Consider the following 18,823-nt stretch of genomic DNA (forward strand, 5'->3'; position numbering starts at 1 on the left):
GAATCCTTTAGACCCATCTGTATCTTCCCAGGGAAAGCAGATTGCTTTATGCGTTCCAGGCTTTGGCTGGTAACCCACTCCCCGCCTCTGAGTTTCCCAGCTGTGTGTACAGCACAGGCGAATGCCTTTAGCAGCCTGGCAGCTCTTGTGGCAATTAGGGTTGCCAAGAAATAGCTGCATGTTCCCTTCTGCTCTCTGCATCCACGATTTCTCTTTAAAATTAACATCTTGTGAGACATCCACAGGGAGCCCAGAAAAAACCTCCTAAAACTTGATGGTGCTAGTGGCCTTGAACTTTCAGTGTTGTTCTCCCTCCTTTGACTTCAATGGAGCCACTGTTTTCAGGGAAGACAGTGAGTGCTAACACTCAGGGGCCCTGCACGGACAATCCCAAGATGCCTTCACCTCTGCTCTCTCCTCCCACGGGTTGTCTCCTTGTCTGTATCTCATTTGGAGACCAGTTGCTTTGTTCCAAGAAAAGCCGAACGTGGGAAAGGGCTGAAAATGCAAGTTTTCTTGTCCCCAAGGCTCACCTCACATAGCGAAGGTTTATCGCACTGAGAGTTCACAGCATCCTAGGAAATGATTCCTGCTTGCCTTTTCGACAGTTGTGCAAACGCAGGGTCACAGGACCAAAGCGGCTTTCTCTGGGTTACACCAACAGTGAGTGGGAGACCCAGGACTTGAATCTAGTATCATTTTCACTGCAAAGTTCCCAGGATCTGAGAAGAAAGAGAACAGTGGCCAGCAGGAGAAAGAGGACATGTTTCTCAAACATTGCTCCAGGTCAAAATATTTGGATCCTTTGGTGCACATGTTCCCCAAAGAACAAAATAGGGAGATGTGTTTTTACCGTTCGTGAGTGTACAGGGGTCTTTCCTGAGGTTTGTACTTGGGGGCTGTAGGAGACACTGTCGACACTTCACCTCATCTCCCCTCAGCCTACCTGAATTCACCTGCAGCTGCTGGGGACAGTTCCTGTACAGGCTGATGGCTTCCCACATCTAGTACCCACATCTCTCTTCTCTGTCTGCATTAGGGGCCCATCTGCCACAGCAACCCTCAAATAGTAGGACATGGAGTAATGGATGAATGCTCCAGTGGGACAATTCTAAGGGGTTTTCTCAGTAAGACTGAGCCCTGGTTGCCCCCAGCAGTAACTTGTTCATTCGCCCAGACCTCACCGACTTTTCTCTCGTCCCTGTCTCGTTTCCCTGTCTTCTCTGTTCAGCTCTCTGGGATGCCCTCCCAAACACACCACCTGCATCCAGCTCTCTGTCTCAGGTCTGTTTTGCCGGGGGCGGGGGGAGGACCCAAACTAAGACAGGAACCTAAAATATAAGCCAACATTCTTGCTTGAAGACTCACTCTTTTTCTTCCCTACTGCAAGCTCCAGAAACTTATATAAGAGACACAATCTGGCAGATAAAATCATATTCTCACTCCTCTGCAAGTCCTCAGCAGCCCTGGGCCCAGCACCCCGAAGCTCCCCACTCAGCTGGAGGCCTGTCTGTTACCAGCTATCTCCGGGGAAGTCTTGGAAGCTGGTAAACAAACTCCTTCCTTCACTCATCATCCTGGGTGCTGGGAAAATACATGCGCAAATCTCTCATTTCCAGGCTGCCAATTTTTAGCATCTTGTTGCCCGTGCTGCAGGTTCGTGCTATTCCTTAAGGAATGGCTGTCATGAAAATCTAAACAGTACTTTTACTTTCCTGGTAAAATTCCTGCTGTCCAAATACTACTGCTTTTTAGCATAAAATAATTTTCCCTCTTTATTTTGGCTACTTTCCTTGCCAACATGCCCTTTGAACATTGCTCAGCATTCTCTCTGTGCAAAGTAGCCCTAAACTTGTTTTCCCGAAAAACTCTGAACCTCTAGAGAACATCTAGGGCTCCCTGTCCACCTCCCTTTCCACCCTCGGGTCTCAGGCTTGTCCAGGAGAAACCAATGCAGATTGGGTGGTGCAGTCAGGCCCAACAGGCGGTCGCGTGGTGAGGAGGAAGAAGAAATGTGTACTTTATGCTCTTTCTGCACCATTTCTCTCTTCTGGCGACCAGCATCCTGATCCCCTGCCCTCCACACATTCGCACACTCCATGACGTCTTTCTAGAGTCCCTGCTCCCAACTGTTGCCCTCCTGCTTTCCTCCGATTGAGGTAGGAAAGCAAGGAACAGCTAGAGCATGATTAGGCCTAAATGTCCATTCTCTTGAGGCCCGGATCCCCAGCGCCATCTGACCCAACACCCGCTTCGGACAACAGATATTTCACACTCTCCCTTTACCGTCCTGAAATAGCATTTACAACTCCTATAATATACCTACACACATAATATTTGTAAAAACCCATATAATGCCCCAAATAGAACATTATAAATATAAAGTATATTCTATGATATAAAAAGAAAGCAATTTAGAATACCATAATATGTATCTCAATAAGTAAATGGTCAGTCACCATTAAGTAGAAGACATAGGAAATTGTCAGATGTTTGCACCTATGTAGAAGGAGTAGAGTTTGGTTTTAAGACAAGTAACAATTTGCAACTGAATTTTATAGATATTTTTTCTTTACATTTGATAATTTGAAATAAAGGTTAGGGACTGGCCCTGGGGCATACTGGGTAAGTTCATGCGCTCCACTTCAGCAGCCCGGGGTTCACCAATTTGGATCCCAAGCATGGACCTAGCACCACTCTTCAAGCCATGCTGTGGCAGCATCCCACATAAAATAGAGGAAGATTGGCACAGACGTTAGTTAGCTCAGCAATAATCTTCCTCAAGTAAGAAGAGGAAGACTGGCAACAGATGTTAGCTCAGGGCCAATCTTCCTCACAAAATAAATAAATAAATAAAAATAAGAAATAAAAGTTAAATAATATAAACACAGGATTTTGTGAGTGAGACAACCAGATACGTGGGCCAATAGAGGTGTGTCAGAGAGGGAACTCAAACACTATGAGCAATGCTGGGATTGGTGATGTAATTTTTCAAAATGGTAGCCATCTCCTGTTAAAATTCTGAACAAAACAATCTTCACTTGATTTAACAGTCCTCACATCCTTGGAAAGTTCAGCTATGTTAAACTGTGCCAAAACACCTTGTTTTTTTAAATGTTACATGAAGGTAGCTTCCAGGCTTGGATAAACATAGACAGGCTTTTCACCTACATGTACATCCAGTGTGTCATTCAACATTATGCTCGTCGATCCAGCAGATCGCCAGGCACCTAGCCCCCTCCCACCAGATGCTGGTAGTCAGCCCCATTGTTGTGCTCACCCAAAAAAGTCCCCCATAAATTTCCAAATCATCACCTAAAGGGCAGTACAGTACCAGCCACATGGGGAAGCACCCATCACCCTTCACCCCCTGCATGCATAGGCCACAGGAGTTCGAGCAGGACTGTGACTCAAAGATTAAACCCCAGTCATAACGTGAGGCCAGCTCTCCACCACCTCAGAGCTAATGCTATCAGGCAGTGGGCTGGCTGAGGAGCTGGCCAGGTAGCTGGAGCTGAAGTAGTAATAAGTAAGAAAAGATAAATATGCTGTCCTTGACAGTCAGGGAAACTGCCACAGGGGGTAACTTGGCAATCTTTATCAAAATTTAAAATGTACAGGGGCCAGCCCAGTGGTGTAGTGGTTAAGTTCACATACTCTGCTTTGGTGGCCCTGGGTTCACAGTTTCGGATCCCAGGCACAGACCTACACAAGGCTCATCAAGCCGTGCTGTGGTGGCATCCCACATACAAAAATAGAGGAAGATTGGCACAGCTGTTAGCTCGGGGACCATCTCCCTCAAGCAAAAAGAGGAAAATTGGCAACAGGTGTTAGCTCAGTGTGAATCTTCTTCGCCAAAAAAAAAAAAAAAAACTCATTAAAAAAATAAACAAATACAAATTTTTAAAATTTAAAATGTACATTTCCTTTAATTCAGCAATTCCACTTCTAGGAATTCATCCCATAGTAAACTTGTGTGTGTGCTGAGTGATGTATATTCAGGGAGCCTCAGTTATTGTTGGAAAATATTGGAAACTATTTAAATTTTTACCAATAGGGCACTGGCTTGGTGAATTAAGGCACATTCATACAATGGACTATTTTATAGATACTTTATAGATTATTTTATAGATCATTTTATAGATATTGAGGTAGAACTATGCCAACAATACAGAGTGACCTTAAAAATATATATATATATATATTTTTTTTTTTTTTTTGAGGAAGATTAGCCCTGAGCTAACATCTGCTTCCAATCCTCCTCTTTTTGCTGAGGAAGACTGGCCCTGAGCTCACATCCGTGCCCATCTTCCTCTACTTTATATGTGGGACGCCTGCCACTGCATGGCTTGCCAAGTGGTGCCATGTCCACACATGGGATCCGAACTGGCGAACCCCCAGCCGCCGAAGCGGAACGTGCACACTTAACCCCTGCGCCACTGGGCTGGCCCATTAAAAAAATATTTCAAGAGAAAAAAGCAAAGCAGAGAACATTATACATTATGTGCTTCCATTTGGAAAGTATGTATGTAGTGTGTATGTATGTGTTTGACAATTACTTGATTTGCTCCTATGTGCGAGGCTGTCTCTGGAAGACTTTACTAGAAACTAGAAGCACTCCTTGCCTCTAGGGAGGAGAATCTGGATGGTGGAGGGACAGGGCTAAAGGGGAGACTTAGTTTTCACGATATGCCTTTTTCTACTCTTTCAATTTTGAATTATGTACATTTGTTACCTGTTCAAAGCATTTTAATTTAATTTTTAAAACTAGGAGTCTTCCCTGATAAGATTGTCCTGGAACAGCTGTGTCCCCAAGCCTTAGCTCAATGGAGGGAGAATGCCTCCGTCGAGCACTAGGTGCTACGTGTCTCTGTTGGAGGCTGGGACGTTGCGGGGAGACACACTCATCCTCTGCTGTGAGGAGCCCTGGCTTCAGGGGGACGCTGGATCAGCAGGGGCACGAGGACTCTAGACTGCCCTCAAAGAATCTGAGCCACTCTGTTAACTTTTCCCAGGTACGGCCATAGAAGCTTCTTCTAAACCTTCTACAAACAAACGTGAGCCGAAGGACAGGCCTGAGGACACCCATGGCCAGTTTCCTCAGCAGCTACAGTTTGTTTCGTCAGCTTTTCAGTATTGGTTTGAAAAGCAAAAGACTCGTTCTGCATGGAGATCAATCGGCTGAGAGCTGGCCTCTCCTTATTCCTGTCACCTATTCATGAGGCGACCTCCCATTGCTGGTGGCTCTTACCTCGCTAGCTAAAAGAAATGGTGCTAAAAACAATTCCCGTGGCTATCTGGGAATCAATGACCCGGTCGAGGACCAGCAAATGGCTTTTCATTCTCCACTATATGCCTTGTAAATCCAGTCAACTAAACTGACTAAGAGTTGTTTACTTGGTAAACATTTATTGACCACTTAGCATGTGTCCGGGATAATCTTTGCGTTGGGTGAATAAGTTCCTGTCCTCTGGCGTATTGGCAGATGAGGGGTTCATACAGATGAAGAGTTCGGTCAACAAATATTTATTGATAAATCACTATGTGCCAAGCACTGTTGTAGGAAATTAAGGTAACATATGGTGAGCTCTAACACTGAGTACCTAGAAAGTGTTAGAGGAGTGCATCTGTGCTCTTGCTGCCCCACCCGCACCCCCTCAGGCCTGAGCAGTATGGTGCCTGCGGACGCAGCTTCTGATCCCCAGCATCTACTGCTCTTTCCCCGAGGGCTTCCACTGCAGGCTGGAAACCCCTCTGGCCCACACACCCAGCAGGCCAGAAGTGCTAGGGAATGAAAGCGCCCTTCCCAGGGTGACCTGCAACCAGTGACCAAGTGGGGTTGCTGTGTAAACACTGCAGCTCCCTCAGCCCCTTGGCTGAACTAACTCTGAAGCACAGGTTCCGCACTGGCCCCCCGAGTTCCCCAGCGGGATTAACCACCACCCACACATGTCAGTGACATTCACTTTGTGATTTTGCTCTTCTCTTCTTACACATGGTCTGCTTCACCCCACCTGTGGTGTTTGCATTTGTGACCCGAGTGAGGGTCTTCAAGGTTCTCCCTAGCCCTAAGATTCCTTGATTCCACCAACCTTATAGAAATGCCCAGGAAAGAATAAGATACTTTCCAAATACAGATACGTTGCAGTTTCTCATGGACTCTTTGTGTCCTCCCAAATTTCCTATGTTGAAGCCCCAATGTGAGGGTATTAGGAGGTGGGACCTTTGGGATGTAATTAGGTTTAGGTGTGGCCTTCAAGATGGAATTAATATCCTCATAAGAAGAAAACTATAGAACTTTCTCTCTCTACCATGTGAGGACACAGCAAGAAAATAGACACCTGTAAACCAGGAAGCGAGCTCTCACCAAGACTTCAACCATGCTGGCCCCCTGATCTTGCCCTACTCAGCCTCCAGACTGTGAGAAATCAATGTCTTTAAGCCACCTAGTCCGGCGTGTTTCATTATTGCCACCTGAACCAGTTCCCTTGGCTCCCCTGTGGCTGTTCCCACCTGAACCAGTTCCCTTGGCTCCCCTGTGGCTGTTCCCACCTCCTCCGTCCGCTTCCCTCTTCTCTGCCCTAGGGCTTTCTCCGGCACTGCAGGAGCAGGAGGCCTATTCAGAAGGGAAGTGGGAGCTAACCTCCCTGGAGCAGCCGTCCACCAAGGAGCCCGGGAGTTGGTGGGTTAAGGCCCCAGGCTCTCCTCCCGACCTCGGGTGGGCTGGATATGAGCCATGCTCTAAGAGGTATCTCACAGTGGGGCTGAGTCCACAGCAGTAACCCACGCCCTAACATGCACTTGATTGTCTTCTCTCTCCTCCCTGCTCCCTTCCTCGAGATCACTCCCAAATAACGTCCGTGCACCCAGGGGCTCGTCTCAGCCCTGCTTCTGTGAGCACCCAGACTGAGAGAAGGGATTCTAAAGGAACTCATCCTTAGGAAAAGGAAATAGTGTCCACAATGACCACAGCTGCTTCCTTCTTTTCAGTGACATCAATCCATATAATGGCAGATGACGCTGGCTATGTGGACCTCTGAAAAGTTCCAGGACAGACAATGGCATTTCTAATACATATTCAAGAGGAGAAACTCAAAGACCCAAAGTAGAAGCCTTTGTTTGAACCAACAAATTTCTAATCATAGCAAACAGTCTCCTGACTTCCTTTAAATGGGATTACTTGTAACAAGTTTAAATTCTATGAATAATAAATTAGGAGGCTCTAGTATGTCCCTGAAAATTCCACTAAATTTTCTACAAATGCAAAATGGATATATGTCTTTGAGATACTTCCCATGGCTAAAAAAAAATATCCCATATTGAAATTATCATATGTATTTCAAGGACTGCTCTTTGGGGGTTCCTCCCCAGCTCTGAATGGGATCTCACTTAAATTCTTCTTCTTCTTCTTTTATTTATTTATTTATTTATTTGTGCAGAGGAAAATTAGCCCTGAGCTAATCTGAGGAAGATGTGCCAATCTTCTTCCACTTTACATGTGGGTCACCATCACAGCACTGCTGACAAGTGGTCTAGGTCCCCGCCTGGGATCTGAACCCACAAACCCAGGCCACTGAAGCAGAGTGCCGAACTTAACCAGTATGCCACTGGGCTGGCCCCCTTAAATTCTTTTTATCACCTCAGATGGAAATTTCTAGATTCCAAAACCAGTGAGCTGTCACAAGTTTCCTCTCACCACTACTCCCTCTCAAATGCCACATCTGGATGTGGTTCCCATGCTTTCAGTCCCCTGCATGAAGGCAGGGACCTTCCACATCATGAGCTCCAGCGGGCAAGTCTCACTCAGTGACAAGGAGTCGGGGTTGGGGGGAACGGACTGAGAGAGCATTGCCCTTTTATATTCCTTTTCTGAGACAAGAAGATAGGCTTGGGGTAAAATATAATTACATTCTCATACTTGGTGAAATACAAGGTAAAAGCTCATTACAACTTCCCTTGTCTTTATTTGTACCGAGAAGAAAAACCACTTCTCCTTAATACACACAGTGAGGTCTCATCTGAAAAGCCTGACAGAGGGACCTCAAGCAGGGGTTTGCATATGTTCATGCAAATCCCCACCCTCTCATCCCCTCTCCCCGCTCTCCTTTTCTCCTCAGCATTTCTGTCCATCCATGACCCACCGCATACGCTACGTATTATTCTTGTTTCTTATCTGACTCCCCCGCTAGAATAGAAGCACCATGAGCACAGGCATCTTGCCTGTTTCACCCCCCGTTGCATCTCAACAGTGCCTGATGAACAGTTGCTGTCTTTAGTAGGATTGTCTCAAAATTACACAAAACCTTGGGAGCAGGTGGTTTATTTGGGAGGTGATCCCAGATAGCAGGAGTGAGGAAATGAGAAGAATAAGACAGGGAGGAGGACAAGCCAACTAAAGGGGTGTTATCAAGGTCATTGCTGCAGGCAAATGACCTTTGAGAAGCTCCCAAAAGCTCCTGGAATAGTCTATTAAGAGAGTAGGAAACTGGGATTTCCACTGGTTGAAGATTGTTCTCCAGAGAGTTAAGACCCTTGAACTTCCAGGGTGAACCTCTGCGGGGGCTGAACTTTGAAGCAGAGAAGTGCAGAGCAGTGCTCTCGAAGCTTGAGGTGTGAATGCTATCTGAGAGCTCAAAATTGCCCGGCTCAGCTGCAGTTAGAGTCAGAGGTGGGATGCGTAGCTGAGGTGAAGGCATCAAAAGCACCTGCCTCAGGAGGCATTAAGCAAATTGTTTTTAGTGAATGAATGGATTCTCCTTACTGCAGATACGCATATGCGTTACAGGAAAAGTGCAGCCCCAGTCTTGTCTTGCTTTAGAACAGTCAGAGTTATTAGTACCCGTGACCCCTTAAGAAGGAAAATTTGTTACTATGGCCAAGGAGTTCAGACCCCTTTTGACTTTTTATTTTCCCAGAGGGTGTTCTATAACACATCCCTGCTCAGAATTCTCATTCCTGAAGGGAAAGTGGCTACAACTTTATAGCAAATTTAAAAAATCCACCACACGAGCCCTTTTTCCAGCTTCTGATAATCCTTATTACCTTTGGCTTCTTCTTGTGGCATTTATTCTCCGGCCTCTTGGCCACTCACTCTCTGGTTCTTTACCAGCTCCATTTCCTCCACTCACACCTTCTTGCCGTCACTCCTCAGGGTCTGCCCAGAGGAGCCCCCCACCCGTACTAACTGCTTTTCTGGGCACTCCCTACAACTCGCAGGCTGGCAGCCACCACCCACACGTCAAAGACTCTGGTGCGCACTTCCAGTGCCCCTCTGTCCTGAGCTCAGCTTCCCAACCTCCCCCTGGACCATCCACATACAAACAATGAGCTCAATCCCATGTTAGACTCATTAACTACCCCGCTCCCATACCCCAAACCTGCTTTTCCTCCTGAATTTCCTGTCTTGGGTAATATTCCACCACCCACCCTTGTCTCCCAACCTGGAACCTCAAGGTCAGCCTCAGTCACCCGGTCTCATCGCCTCTGCCAGTTTCTTGAACACCAAGAGGTTAATAATAGTGGCTGTCCATGAATGACAGAAGTTTTCTTCTTTTCTTTCCTTTTATTTATTTTCTGAATGTCCTCTGATGAACACATTATTTTCATAATGTTTATTATGTTTCATAATGGCTTATTTTCCTAAATAAAAATCGTCTTGATTTCTCCTGCACCACTCCATCCCCAACGCCCTCTTAACCAGTCCCTGACTTACAGTCTCTCTCTTCTTGGAACACCTTCCACATCACAACCAGACTCATCTTTCTAAAACTGGAACCTCATTCCTTCGCTCCCCTCATCAAAACAGTTTCTCTGGGATCATCTCCCACCACCTCCACCCCCCTAGTTCCTAAATATGCCAGAATCACCTGGGGGTGTTTGTTCACTAGTTTAATTTGTTCCCCCATCATATCGCGAGCCCTTGTTCATACCGCATCCCCAGTGCCTAGCACAAAGCAAGTGTTCTATAAATATTCATCAGATGGATGGAGGGAAGGGAGTTAGGTAACTGGCCTTCAGTAGGGAAGTTCTACAGCAGTGGTTCTCAAAGTGCCATCAGGGGACCAGCGGCAGCATCACCCAGAAGCTGTTAGAAATGCAGATTCTTGGACCCCACCCCAGACCTGCCGAATCAGAAACTCTGCGGATGTTTGAAGAAGCCCTTTAGGTGATTCTACTCCACAGCAAGTTTGCTTCTAGACATGTCTTGGCCATGGTCACAAATAACACGTTTCCCCAACCGAACTGCACAAACCTTAGCAGGCTAGTGGCAAAACCACAAGAAAGCGTTTTTATCTGCTGCTGTTTCAAAAGTGGAGCTTCTAGCTCGCAGAAACGCTGCAACCTCTCGGCTTTAGAGAAGGGGACGGCAACCAGAGGCATCTCCCGGCCAAGTTCCGCAGCCGGCCCCACCCCAGCCGACCCCTGCGCAAGCTCCCTCCCAGGCCCGCCATTCCCTGAGCCCCACAGGGGAGTACAGATTCCAGTTTTGAAAGAAGTACTTCCAAACCTTTCTCCATGAGGGAAAGGAGGGGGAGGAGTGGAGGGCCTGGGGACAGGACGAGACACGCGATGGATGGTGACCCCCAGGTCCCAGGCTGGGAGGTCTCGGCGCGCCGAGGCGGGCAGGGGCATGCGGCGGAGTCTTGGCAAAGCTGGGTTCTTCTTCGCGCCTCGTTTTGCCGTCGGTGAAATGTGCTTGGTAGTGCCTTTTGCAGGGACGCGGCAGAGTCGACCACCCGCTTGCGGACTCCAAGCCAAACGGCTTCAGGATGGAGTTGGGTGTAGACCACCACTGCGTACTGGCTCGGAGTCGCCCCGCTCCGGAGCCAGGGACAAGACTGCGCAGCGAAGGGCGCAGAGGGGCCTCGGGGCTTCCCCTGTCCCGTCCCGCTGGTGAATGACAAGGGGCGAGATCCTTATCTCAAAGCCGAGCAGCCCGAGTTCTGGCGGGGACCGGGCCTGGATGTAAGTGCTCGGGTACTCGGGGAAGGTGGGAGGGTGGCTGCCGGTGCCGGCGGGGAATGTGGAGGGGGAGGGTCTTTGGGAGACAGGCTGGCGCCACTTGTCAGCGACAAGGTGCCGTTTGCGCCTCGGGCAGGAGGTGACTGGGCCCAGAATAAAACAAAGCCTTTTCCCAAACTCTGAGCAAAGCCCGATGGTGTCATCCTCATTTTACACTGCTTGAACAGAGGCCCAGGACGCCAACAACCAGCTGTGGCCGGAGCCTTCCACTGACGCGGTAACACTTGTCCTCGGAATCCTGGAGAACTTCCAGGGCTTTTCATGGGGCTGAGATGAAAATGAGGACCCCTCGGCCCTCCCCCCCGGGGAGCCCACTCACTGGTCGAAAGACCAGAGCTGCCTAGTATGCTCAGTGCGGGGCCGTCACTCCCTCCCTCTCAGAATTATACTTAACCGACACTCAGCCCCGTCCAGTGCCCCCCCTGTTTCCTTTCCTGACCCTCCGGTCCCCAAAGCGGACAAAAAGCGGACAGCTTCTCTATTCCGGAGTAGGTTCCCGACTCCGAGGTTTCCCACCCTGGAGAGCTCCGTGCTGGCATGGGCAAGGGAGAGGGAGCCGGGCAGCGGAGACCCCGCCTGGGAGGGGTTAACCCGACTCCACGGGACCTTGCCCCCTCTCTCCCAGGAGCCACTTCAATCGGTTGTCGCCCCAGTGGCCGCCTTCTGAGCACGTGTTGCTGCCGGTCTGCGTCAGCGCTGGGTAAACAGATGACTGGCCCAGAGCGCCAGGCGGGGCTATTTAAGAGGCAGCCGCCCTCCCACCTTGAACTTGGCTCTGCTCCCCGGCTGCGCTGGTTGGAACGCGAATCCAGCTGCGTCCTACTCCGAAGGTAGGTTCCGCTCGCTCTCCGGCGGGGAATCCAAGCGTCAAGTGTCCTTGAAGAATGCTGTCTTCAGTTTTGTGCCTCTTCCGTTTTATTTTTCTGTTTTCTGTGTCTTCTGTACGACAGCTTGAAAGACATTTCTTGAAGTCGGAAATCACAGCGAGGGCTGGGTGGGCAGATCTGTTGAGGGACTTCCACACGCCTGCTTTGCTCTTCTCTTACGCGTGCAACGCTGGAATATCTATTTGCTAGAATTAACATGCAAACTGAGATTTTCTAGATGTTCCACAGAGGTGCAGTGTACTTTGCAATCTTTTCAAATAAACTACCAAGAGGTTTTAAGATTTAAATTTGTTTTCTAAATAGTGCCGAAAAATTCAAGGCTTTGGGGATAGAAACGTGTGGGTGTTTTACCTGCTTGCGGATCTAAAACGCTGTGGTGCTTTGCCAACGACCGAGGACTGAGCGCCTATTCCTGGTTTTTTGAAACCCTGCCTGTATTTTGCGTAGTGGCTTATTGCCTTTTCGATGTACACCTTGAGGAAACTTGATAAACATGGCTTTTATTTATTGCTTCCACATTTTAACCTGTACTTCTCTTTTCATCACCGTTTATTTCCCTGTTGAAAGCTTCTTAGCTATCTGGAAAGATGCTACCTTTCAAGGGTCTCATTTCTCCCATGGAGCCTTCTTTTTAGGATATTTTCCACGCTATTTTTAATCTCTTGCTTTCCAGTTAGGAGATGAGAGACGCTCTTCCTGAAAGAAAAGGAAAACAGAAGACATTCCTTCTGCTAAACAGGGCAGAAGACAGGGTCTATGTCCGCCCGCCCGGGCACCGGGTGTGGTTCCCCCAAAAAACAAATGGGGCGCCCCCGGACGCGCGTGCTGTGGCCACTCGGCTCCCGTCAGTGCTTGGCAAGCTCTGCTGCTTGCCCCAGCCTGGCGGGTCTGGAGCTCCGTGCGTTCGGACGGAGCCCCCTTCTCTGTACCCGGGGTGCCCCGACGCTCCGCGAGAGCCTGCGGACGCCCCACCTTTTCGTTCACAGGCCCTGCCTTTGCTCTCCGCAGCCATGAACAGCGGCGCGTGCCTGTGCGTGCTGATGGCGGTGCTGGCGGCGGGCGCCCTGGCGCAGCCCGTGCCTCCGGAGGACGCTGCGGGCCCCGGTGCACAGCAGGAGGAGGCGCCCCGGAGGCAGCTGAGGGCGGTGCAGAGGGTGGACAGCGAGCCCCGCGCACACCTGGGCGCGCTGCTGGCCAGATACATCCAGCAGACCCGGAAAGGTACCGATGCCGCCTCCCCATCCCTCACTTCTGCCCCTGCGCGGTGCTCTCAATCCTGACCCTCTTCTCTAGCGTCCGGCTGACGGAGGTGGGGAACCCCTCGGGAGGAAACACAGGCAACAAGTTAAGCTGAAAAGCTTTTCACTTTCTTCTCCCGAGTTGTACTGCACAGAACAGTGTGCAGTTTTCTGGACGTCCTTTGCAGCAAACTGGGAACCAGTGTGGAGGACTTAATTTATTAAGAGAAATCTTTTTAAAAAGCTTTCTTTAAACTAATTTTGGCATGGTGTTGCTGTTTAAGCTCAACACCATTTAATGGAGACATTAAAAGATAATTACTGAGCAAATTACTGACTGAAAAGGGATTTGCAGATCCACTAAATACCCATTACTGTAAATGCAAAGGAACCAGGAGCCACCCAGATACTGACACTTGGAAACTTTCTAGCAGGACGTGATCAATGCTGAGAATGCTTGAGTCTGACTACAACAGTTTAAAAAGAAGTGACAATGTGTCCGTTTTCACCAAAGTATGTAACAGAAGGAAAGGATCCATAGGAGTTTTTGAGTTCTCCTTGGCAGTGATTTAAAATGATTCCCCAACAAGAGACCTGTTTGTTTTTATTTTGCTCTTGGAGAGACGGTCCCCACTGCAGCAGGAGCTGAACAAGCCGCAATTTTCTCGGCATCAAAGTCTTTCTCCAGGAATAATGTGATTCAGCAGCTCACTAGCTGAGCAGCATCCAGACAGCCATGTCCCTTTTCTGGGCCTGACTGTCTCATCTGTAAAGAGAAGATGAGGCTAGAGTTCCCCTCGGCCCCTTCTGGCTCTTTGGGTGACGCAGAATGGGGCTCATTAATCCCTAGGGTGCTAGGAATTGTGACTTGGACTGGGGCGGTTTTTTCCTACCAACTTTATCTACAGTGACACTGATGCTGAACACTAGCTGTGGGGCAGTGTGCTAAACTGGACCAACACTGAGGCACAGTAAACCACAGCTAATGCTGCTGGGAGGGTTGAGGGATGGGCTGCTTTCCCAGGAGGATCCCCTGCCCGACTGGTGTGCCAGGGCCTGGGTTTCAACGTGAACTCATGCCCTGACCTGATGGGGAGAAAATGGAGGGCGTGGCTCCTGCGGTTTCATATGAAGGTGAGACTGAGACCTTTTTGACCAGGGGATTGCAGTAGAAAAGAACAGGTGATTTGTTATGTATTTCCTGTCTTTGGATAATTGTCCCAACTACCATCTTTTGTTTTGCTTTCCCGTTAATTAAATTGAACGAGGTAGAAATGTTAATTGGATGGCAGAGAAAATCTGAAAACTTTTTGGGTTCCTGCTAATTGTCTGTCTGAAAGTAATTTAAATATCTGTCCTTGGATGTGGCTGAATTTCAGCCAAACCAGTCTGAAATAGCCGAGGCTTTTCATTGAACCCCCTCCCCTTTCCCTTCAGGAAAGATCCACAAGAAACAGTTCTGGGAAAGAAGTCAGTTACCAAACAATTACTCAGAACTGACACGATGAAGGCTTTATACTACAAATCTTAGCTAGGAGGTTCTTCCCAGCACCTCTTCTCAGCCCCCACGCCCCACCACCTTTAGCCTGTGGTCCCAAACAAACCGGGGTGGGAATAGCAGTGAGCTGGAACTTCAGCTGCCAGCACTCAGGATCAGTGCTCGCTGGAAAACAGTCAGGCTCTTCTATTTGACAAATATGTACCAGGAATGAATATTTACACATATAAATACGATACAGTTTCATGGAATATTTTACATATTTTGAGATCATATCAGATTTTTTTAATCAACTATATTATATATTATGCTTAAAGATTCCAAACATGGTAATGCCCTCTTTGGGCCGTGCTCAGAGTTTATCGTTAGGAATTGTCTGCAGAGCTTTCAACCATCTGAGGGGAAGCCATTCTGCTGGGGGGCAGGGGGGCATCTGGTGTAGCAAAGCCCCAGTGCTGCATCTGTATTGTCTCTCTTGGTCCTCACACCGGCACTGCACAATAAGTTCTACTATCCTCACTGTGTCAGTGTGGAAGCTGGGGCTCTAGAAGGGTGGGTAACCTACCAAGGCTGCACATCTAGGCCTCAACAGGGCTGAGAGTCATCAAGCCACTCCCTTCCCAGAGTCAGCCATTCAGCCTCCCAGCTGTACTGCTCATTCTGGGTTTTAAAATTTAAAGGAGCCAGGCTCTTCAATTCGATTTCATCAGCTGCAAGTCCCTACTCTGTGTCTGCTCTGGGGAAGTGAGTGAGAACCCTGGGCAATGCACACAATGTGAGCGCAGAACGGTGTGTGGAGTGGAGAAATTGAGGTGTGTAACAGACACAGCCTCTGTGGCTGAACACAGTGCCCCACCAGCAACTGAGGCTGCTTGCGTGTATCGAAGCTGCCCCACTTTCCTGTCATTAGCTGAAACTTTAGGCAATGCCCCACCCTAAAAGTGGGGATTCGTCACCAGCAGGCAGGAGGCTGGGTCACATTTCCATGTCACCCTGTACAGTAAGTGGGCGTGCTGGTTTTATTGAATGCAAGGACTACTATTTCACCTGAAAGGTGTTGCACAATTAAACAGCAGAGGCTGTTTTTCTTCTGCATAGGCTGGAAAGATCTGCAAAAGGGCTGGGAGGTGCTGGGTTGACTCTTAGTTCCAAGGCTGGGGGTCAGGAAGAGGAAGAAAGGGTGGCGACATTGTCCTGTATAGTTGTTTCTGGTTTTTAACTCAGCCAGCTTTATTCGATTATCCAATAAGACAGAGGAACTGCTTGTGCAGTGTCCTTTATTGATAAATAAGCCATAGCCTGACTCTATGCAGCCTGTGGGCAGGAGTTGGCAAGGGCAGCCTCAGGTAGAAGGGCTCACAAGAGGTGGGGACACAATGGCCCCAATACAATGGTGAGAACCATCGAGGGTCATCCACCCCTCTACTCTTGAAGCCACCTGAGTTTTGCCCACCGAGGTCCCTGAGGGACCTTTCTTGTCCCTCAGTTTGCACAAGAGAAGACGTTATACTGATTTCATACCCCAGAGGCCATGTCTGGGACTGTGGCCCAGGACAGTCACATGCCAAAGAAACCGCCTCTTCACGTCCCTGCTCACTCAGTGTGAATGATACACAAAAACCATCCTCCTGAGGACTCAACTCCATCCCAAAGGGCCCATTTTAGGCTCAGTTACTGCATTTTGGTCAAAATGGCTGAATTAAAATGACCCTTTTATCTCCTCTCTGCACCCTCTTCTTTGAGTGTTGCTAATGTGCTAGGATTTCAATCTGACGGTGCACCTTTTTCTCAACATCATTTTTTAAAAAGAAGGTAGCTTTCAAATTAATTTTTAAATGGTATTTATCTAGCAATAAGACTTGCTACCATTTTTAAACACTTTTTTGTATATTTTTCTAACATCAAAATATTGTCATTGCAATACCTAAAGAACAGTCAGGTATGTTGGGGGATTTTAAGGGGTGAACTTTAGAAGTGGGAAGGTACTGGGAAATCCTTGGTTGGCTTCAGCAGAGGGCCAGCTATATAAAGGAATACAGCCCTGGGGGTAGGAAATCCTAGGCACGTCCCAGCTGTGAAAAGCCGGAGTCAGTGAATCCACCTAAATCCTTACAGAAGAAAACCACGGCGATGACTGGCAAATATCACCCTTTCTCCAGTCACACATATGCGGGTCCTTCTCCTCTCTTAGATTTTGGTCCAGCGATCCCCCTCTCTTGATAGCTCCTCGATGCCTGTAAGAAGCTGCATGTTACATATTGTCTGGCTTTTTCCATTGTTCTCCTTTACAAATTGAAATAGTGATGTTCCTAGATGTAATGCCCTTTTCTCCTTCCTCCCTGCCCTTTGTAGCTCCTTCTGGCCGAATGTCCCTCGTGAAGAACCTGCAGGGCCTGGACCCCAGCCACAGGATAAGTGACCGGGACTACATGGGCTGGATGGACTTTGGTCGGCGCAGCGCCGAGGAGTATGAATACCCCTTCTAGGGGGCCCACACCGGCTCAGCGCAACAGGCAGCCACCTCCTGACTCAGAGGAGGCAGAATAAGAAAACAATCACACTCATAACTCGTTGTCTCTGAAGTTTGATGTTTGAAGTATCTATTTATTAAGTTCTCAATGTGAAAAATCTGTCTTTAAGATTGTCCGGCTCAACCGTACACCTCAGCAGAATTGTATAAATGGAGACAAAATGTTTCCCTCATCTGTGACTCCTGGTCCTAAAGTGTTGCTATGCGATTAAAGTGATTTCATTCTGCCCCCCTGTTCCCTGTGTCTACCAAGGGCAAAGGGCTCCATTTAGCCCTCGAACATTCCAGGAAGGATATACGGTGCCCAAGGACGAGTCCTTGCGGTAGATGGTCCCAGAGAGAGCTTGAGAAATAAGAGTCAAGCATAGAGCTGACTTCCCTGCTGCAGGCAAGGTGGCCAGGAAAGGGCCTTCTGTGTCAGCTCCACAGCCCAGCCCTGGCCACCCTGGGCCCTGGGCCCTGGGCTCCATTGCAGAGGGAGGACCTGCCCTGCTTGTAGTGAGCACTCGTTTGTCTGGCTTCAGCCCAGAAAGGCAGCTTGGGATGGAGGCTTCCATCCGCCCATCTCCACAGGATGTTCTCCTCTGCCAACCCCATCCCACACCAGGGTTTCCTTGGGGTTCTCTTGGCCTTTCAACAAATTATGGGGCATTACAGGTCAGCACTTTTTCAGGCATTTGATCTCTCCATGGCACAGAAGTTATTTGTCCTTTTACAGATGAGGAAACAGGCTCTAAGAGGTGAAAATGACAGGCCCACGGTTCCCAGCTAACGAAATTCACAAACCTGAGGCCTTATTGCTCATAGATTAGTGTGACCTTCATCACTCTAGCACTTCTCAAACTCTGGAGTTCATGTGAGTCACCTGGGGAATCTTGTTGAACTGCACATTCTGATTCAGCAAGTCTGGGCTGGGCCTGAGCAAGCTTCCAGGTGATGTCAAATGCTGCTGGTCCTGGACCACACTTGGAGTTGTGACGGAGTAGAGAAGAGCCTGTGATTACAATCTTTGGCTCCTACCGTATTTCAGAGACAGTGGGCATGTTGGGGTGACCCTGGTAGTTATCCAGTTCTTCTGTTGTGTCTCTGTAGGGATTGGTAAAGGGGGCGAGCCCGAGGGGACACTCAGAGATGATCTAGCACCAGCCACCCACAGTGCAGCCTTTCTGTGCCTCCTGGCTGAGCCTCCAGGAGCCTCAGTTTCTCATCCAGCAAAGGCCCCAGGTGGCCCAGTGCAGTAGGACACGCAGCCTAAAAGGGAAGAGACATTGAAAACAATGTTGGCAAATCTACAACTGATCTTGGAGGGGCCCCATGGTCACTCATGCTGGACACTCAGTGCCATCTTCCTTGGTGGTGGAAAGAGGATGCCAGGAAAATCCTCAGAGGAAGACTGGGTCTGTGCAATCCTTTAATTTGAGCTGAAGTTAGGATTCAGTGTAAAACTTCAACTCCAGGTGTCGGCCCAGTGGTGCAGCGGTTAGGTTCGCACGTTTCGCTTCTCGGCGACCCGGGGTTCACCGGTTCAGATCCCCGGTGCAGACATGGCACCACTTGGCAAAAGCCATGCTGTGGTAGGTGTCCCACATATAAAGCAGTGGAAGATGGGTGTGGATGTTAGCTCAGGGCCAGTCTTCCTCAGCAAAAA

The 18,823-nt window shown here is 48.7% G+C and overlaps 1 protein-coding gene across 2 annotated transcripts; it reads left to right on the top strand.

Moving 5' to 3' along the window:
* Positions 1–11,793: 11,793 nt before the first annotated feature.
* CCK (cholecystokinin) lies at positions 11,794–17,397 on the top strand. Of its 2 annotated transcripts, none has more exons than XM_046679915.1 (3): positions 11,794–11,852; positions 12,918–13,130; positions 16,998–17,397. In XM_046679915.1, exons 2-3 carry the CDS (start codon positions 12,920–12,922, stop codon positions 17,129–17,131), a joined length of 345 nt encoding a protein of 114 aa, XP_046535871.1. In that variant the 5' UTR covers positions 11,794–11,852; positions 12,918–12,919; the 3' UTR covers positions 17,132–17,397. The 2 variants fall into 2 exon arrangements, with proteins under 2 accessions (XP_046535871.1, XP_046535881.1); XM_046679925.1 differs by having other exon boundaries at positions 11,830–11,852; positions 12,896–13,130.
* Positions 17,398–18,823: the final 1,426 nt, after the last annotated feature.

This window comes from Equus quagga, chromosome 1, assembly GCF_021613505.1.
Source record: "Equus quagga isolate Etosha38 chromosome 1, UCLA_HA_Equagga_1.0, whole genome shotgun sequence".
Classification (NCBI taxonomy): domain Eukaryota; kingdom Metazoa; phylum Chordata; class Mammalia; order Perissodactyla; family Equidae; genus Equus; species Equus quagga.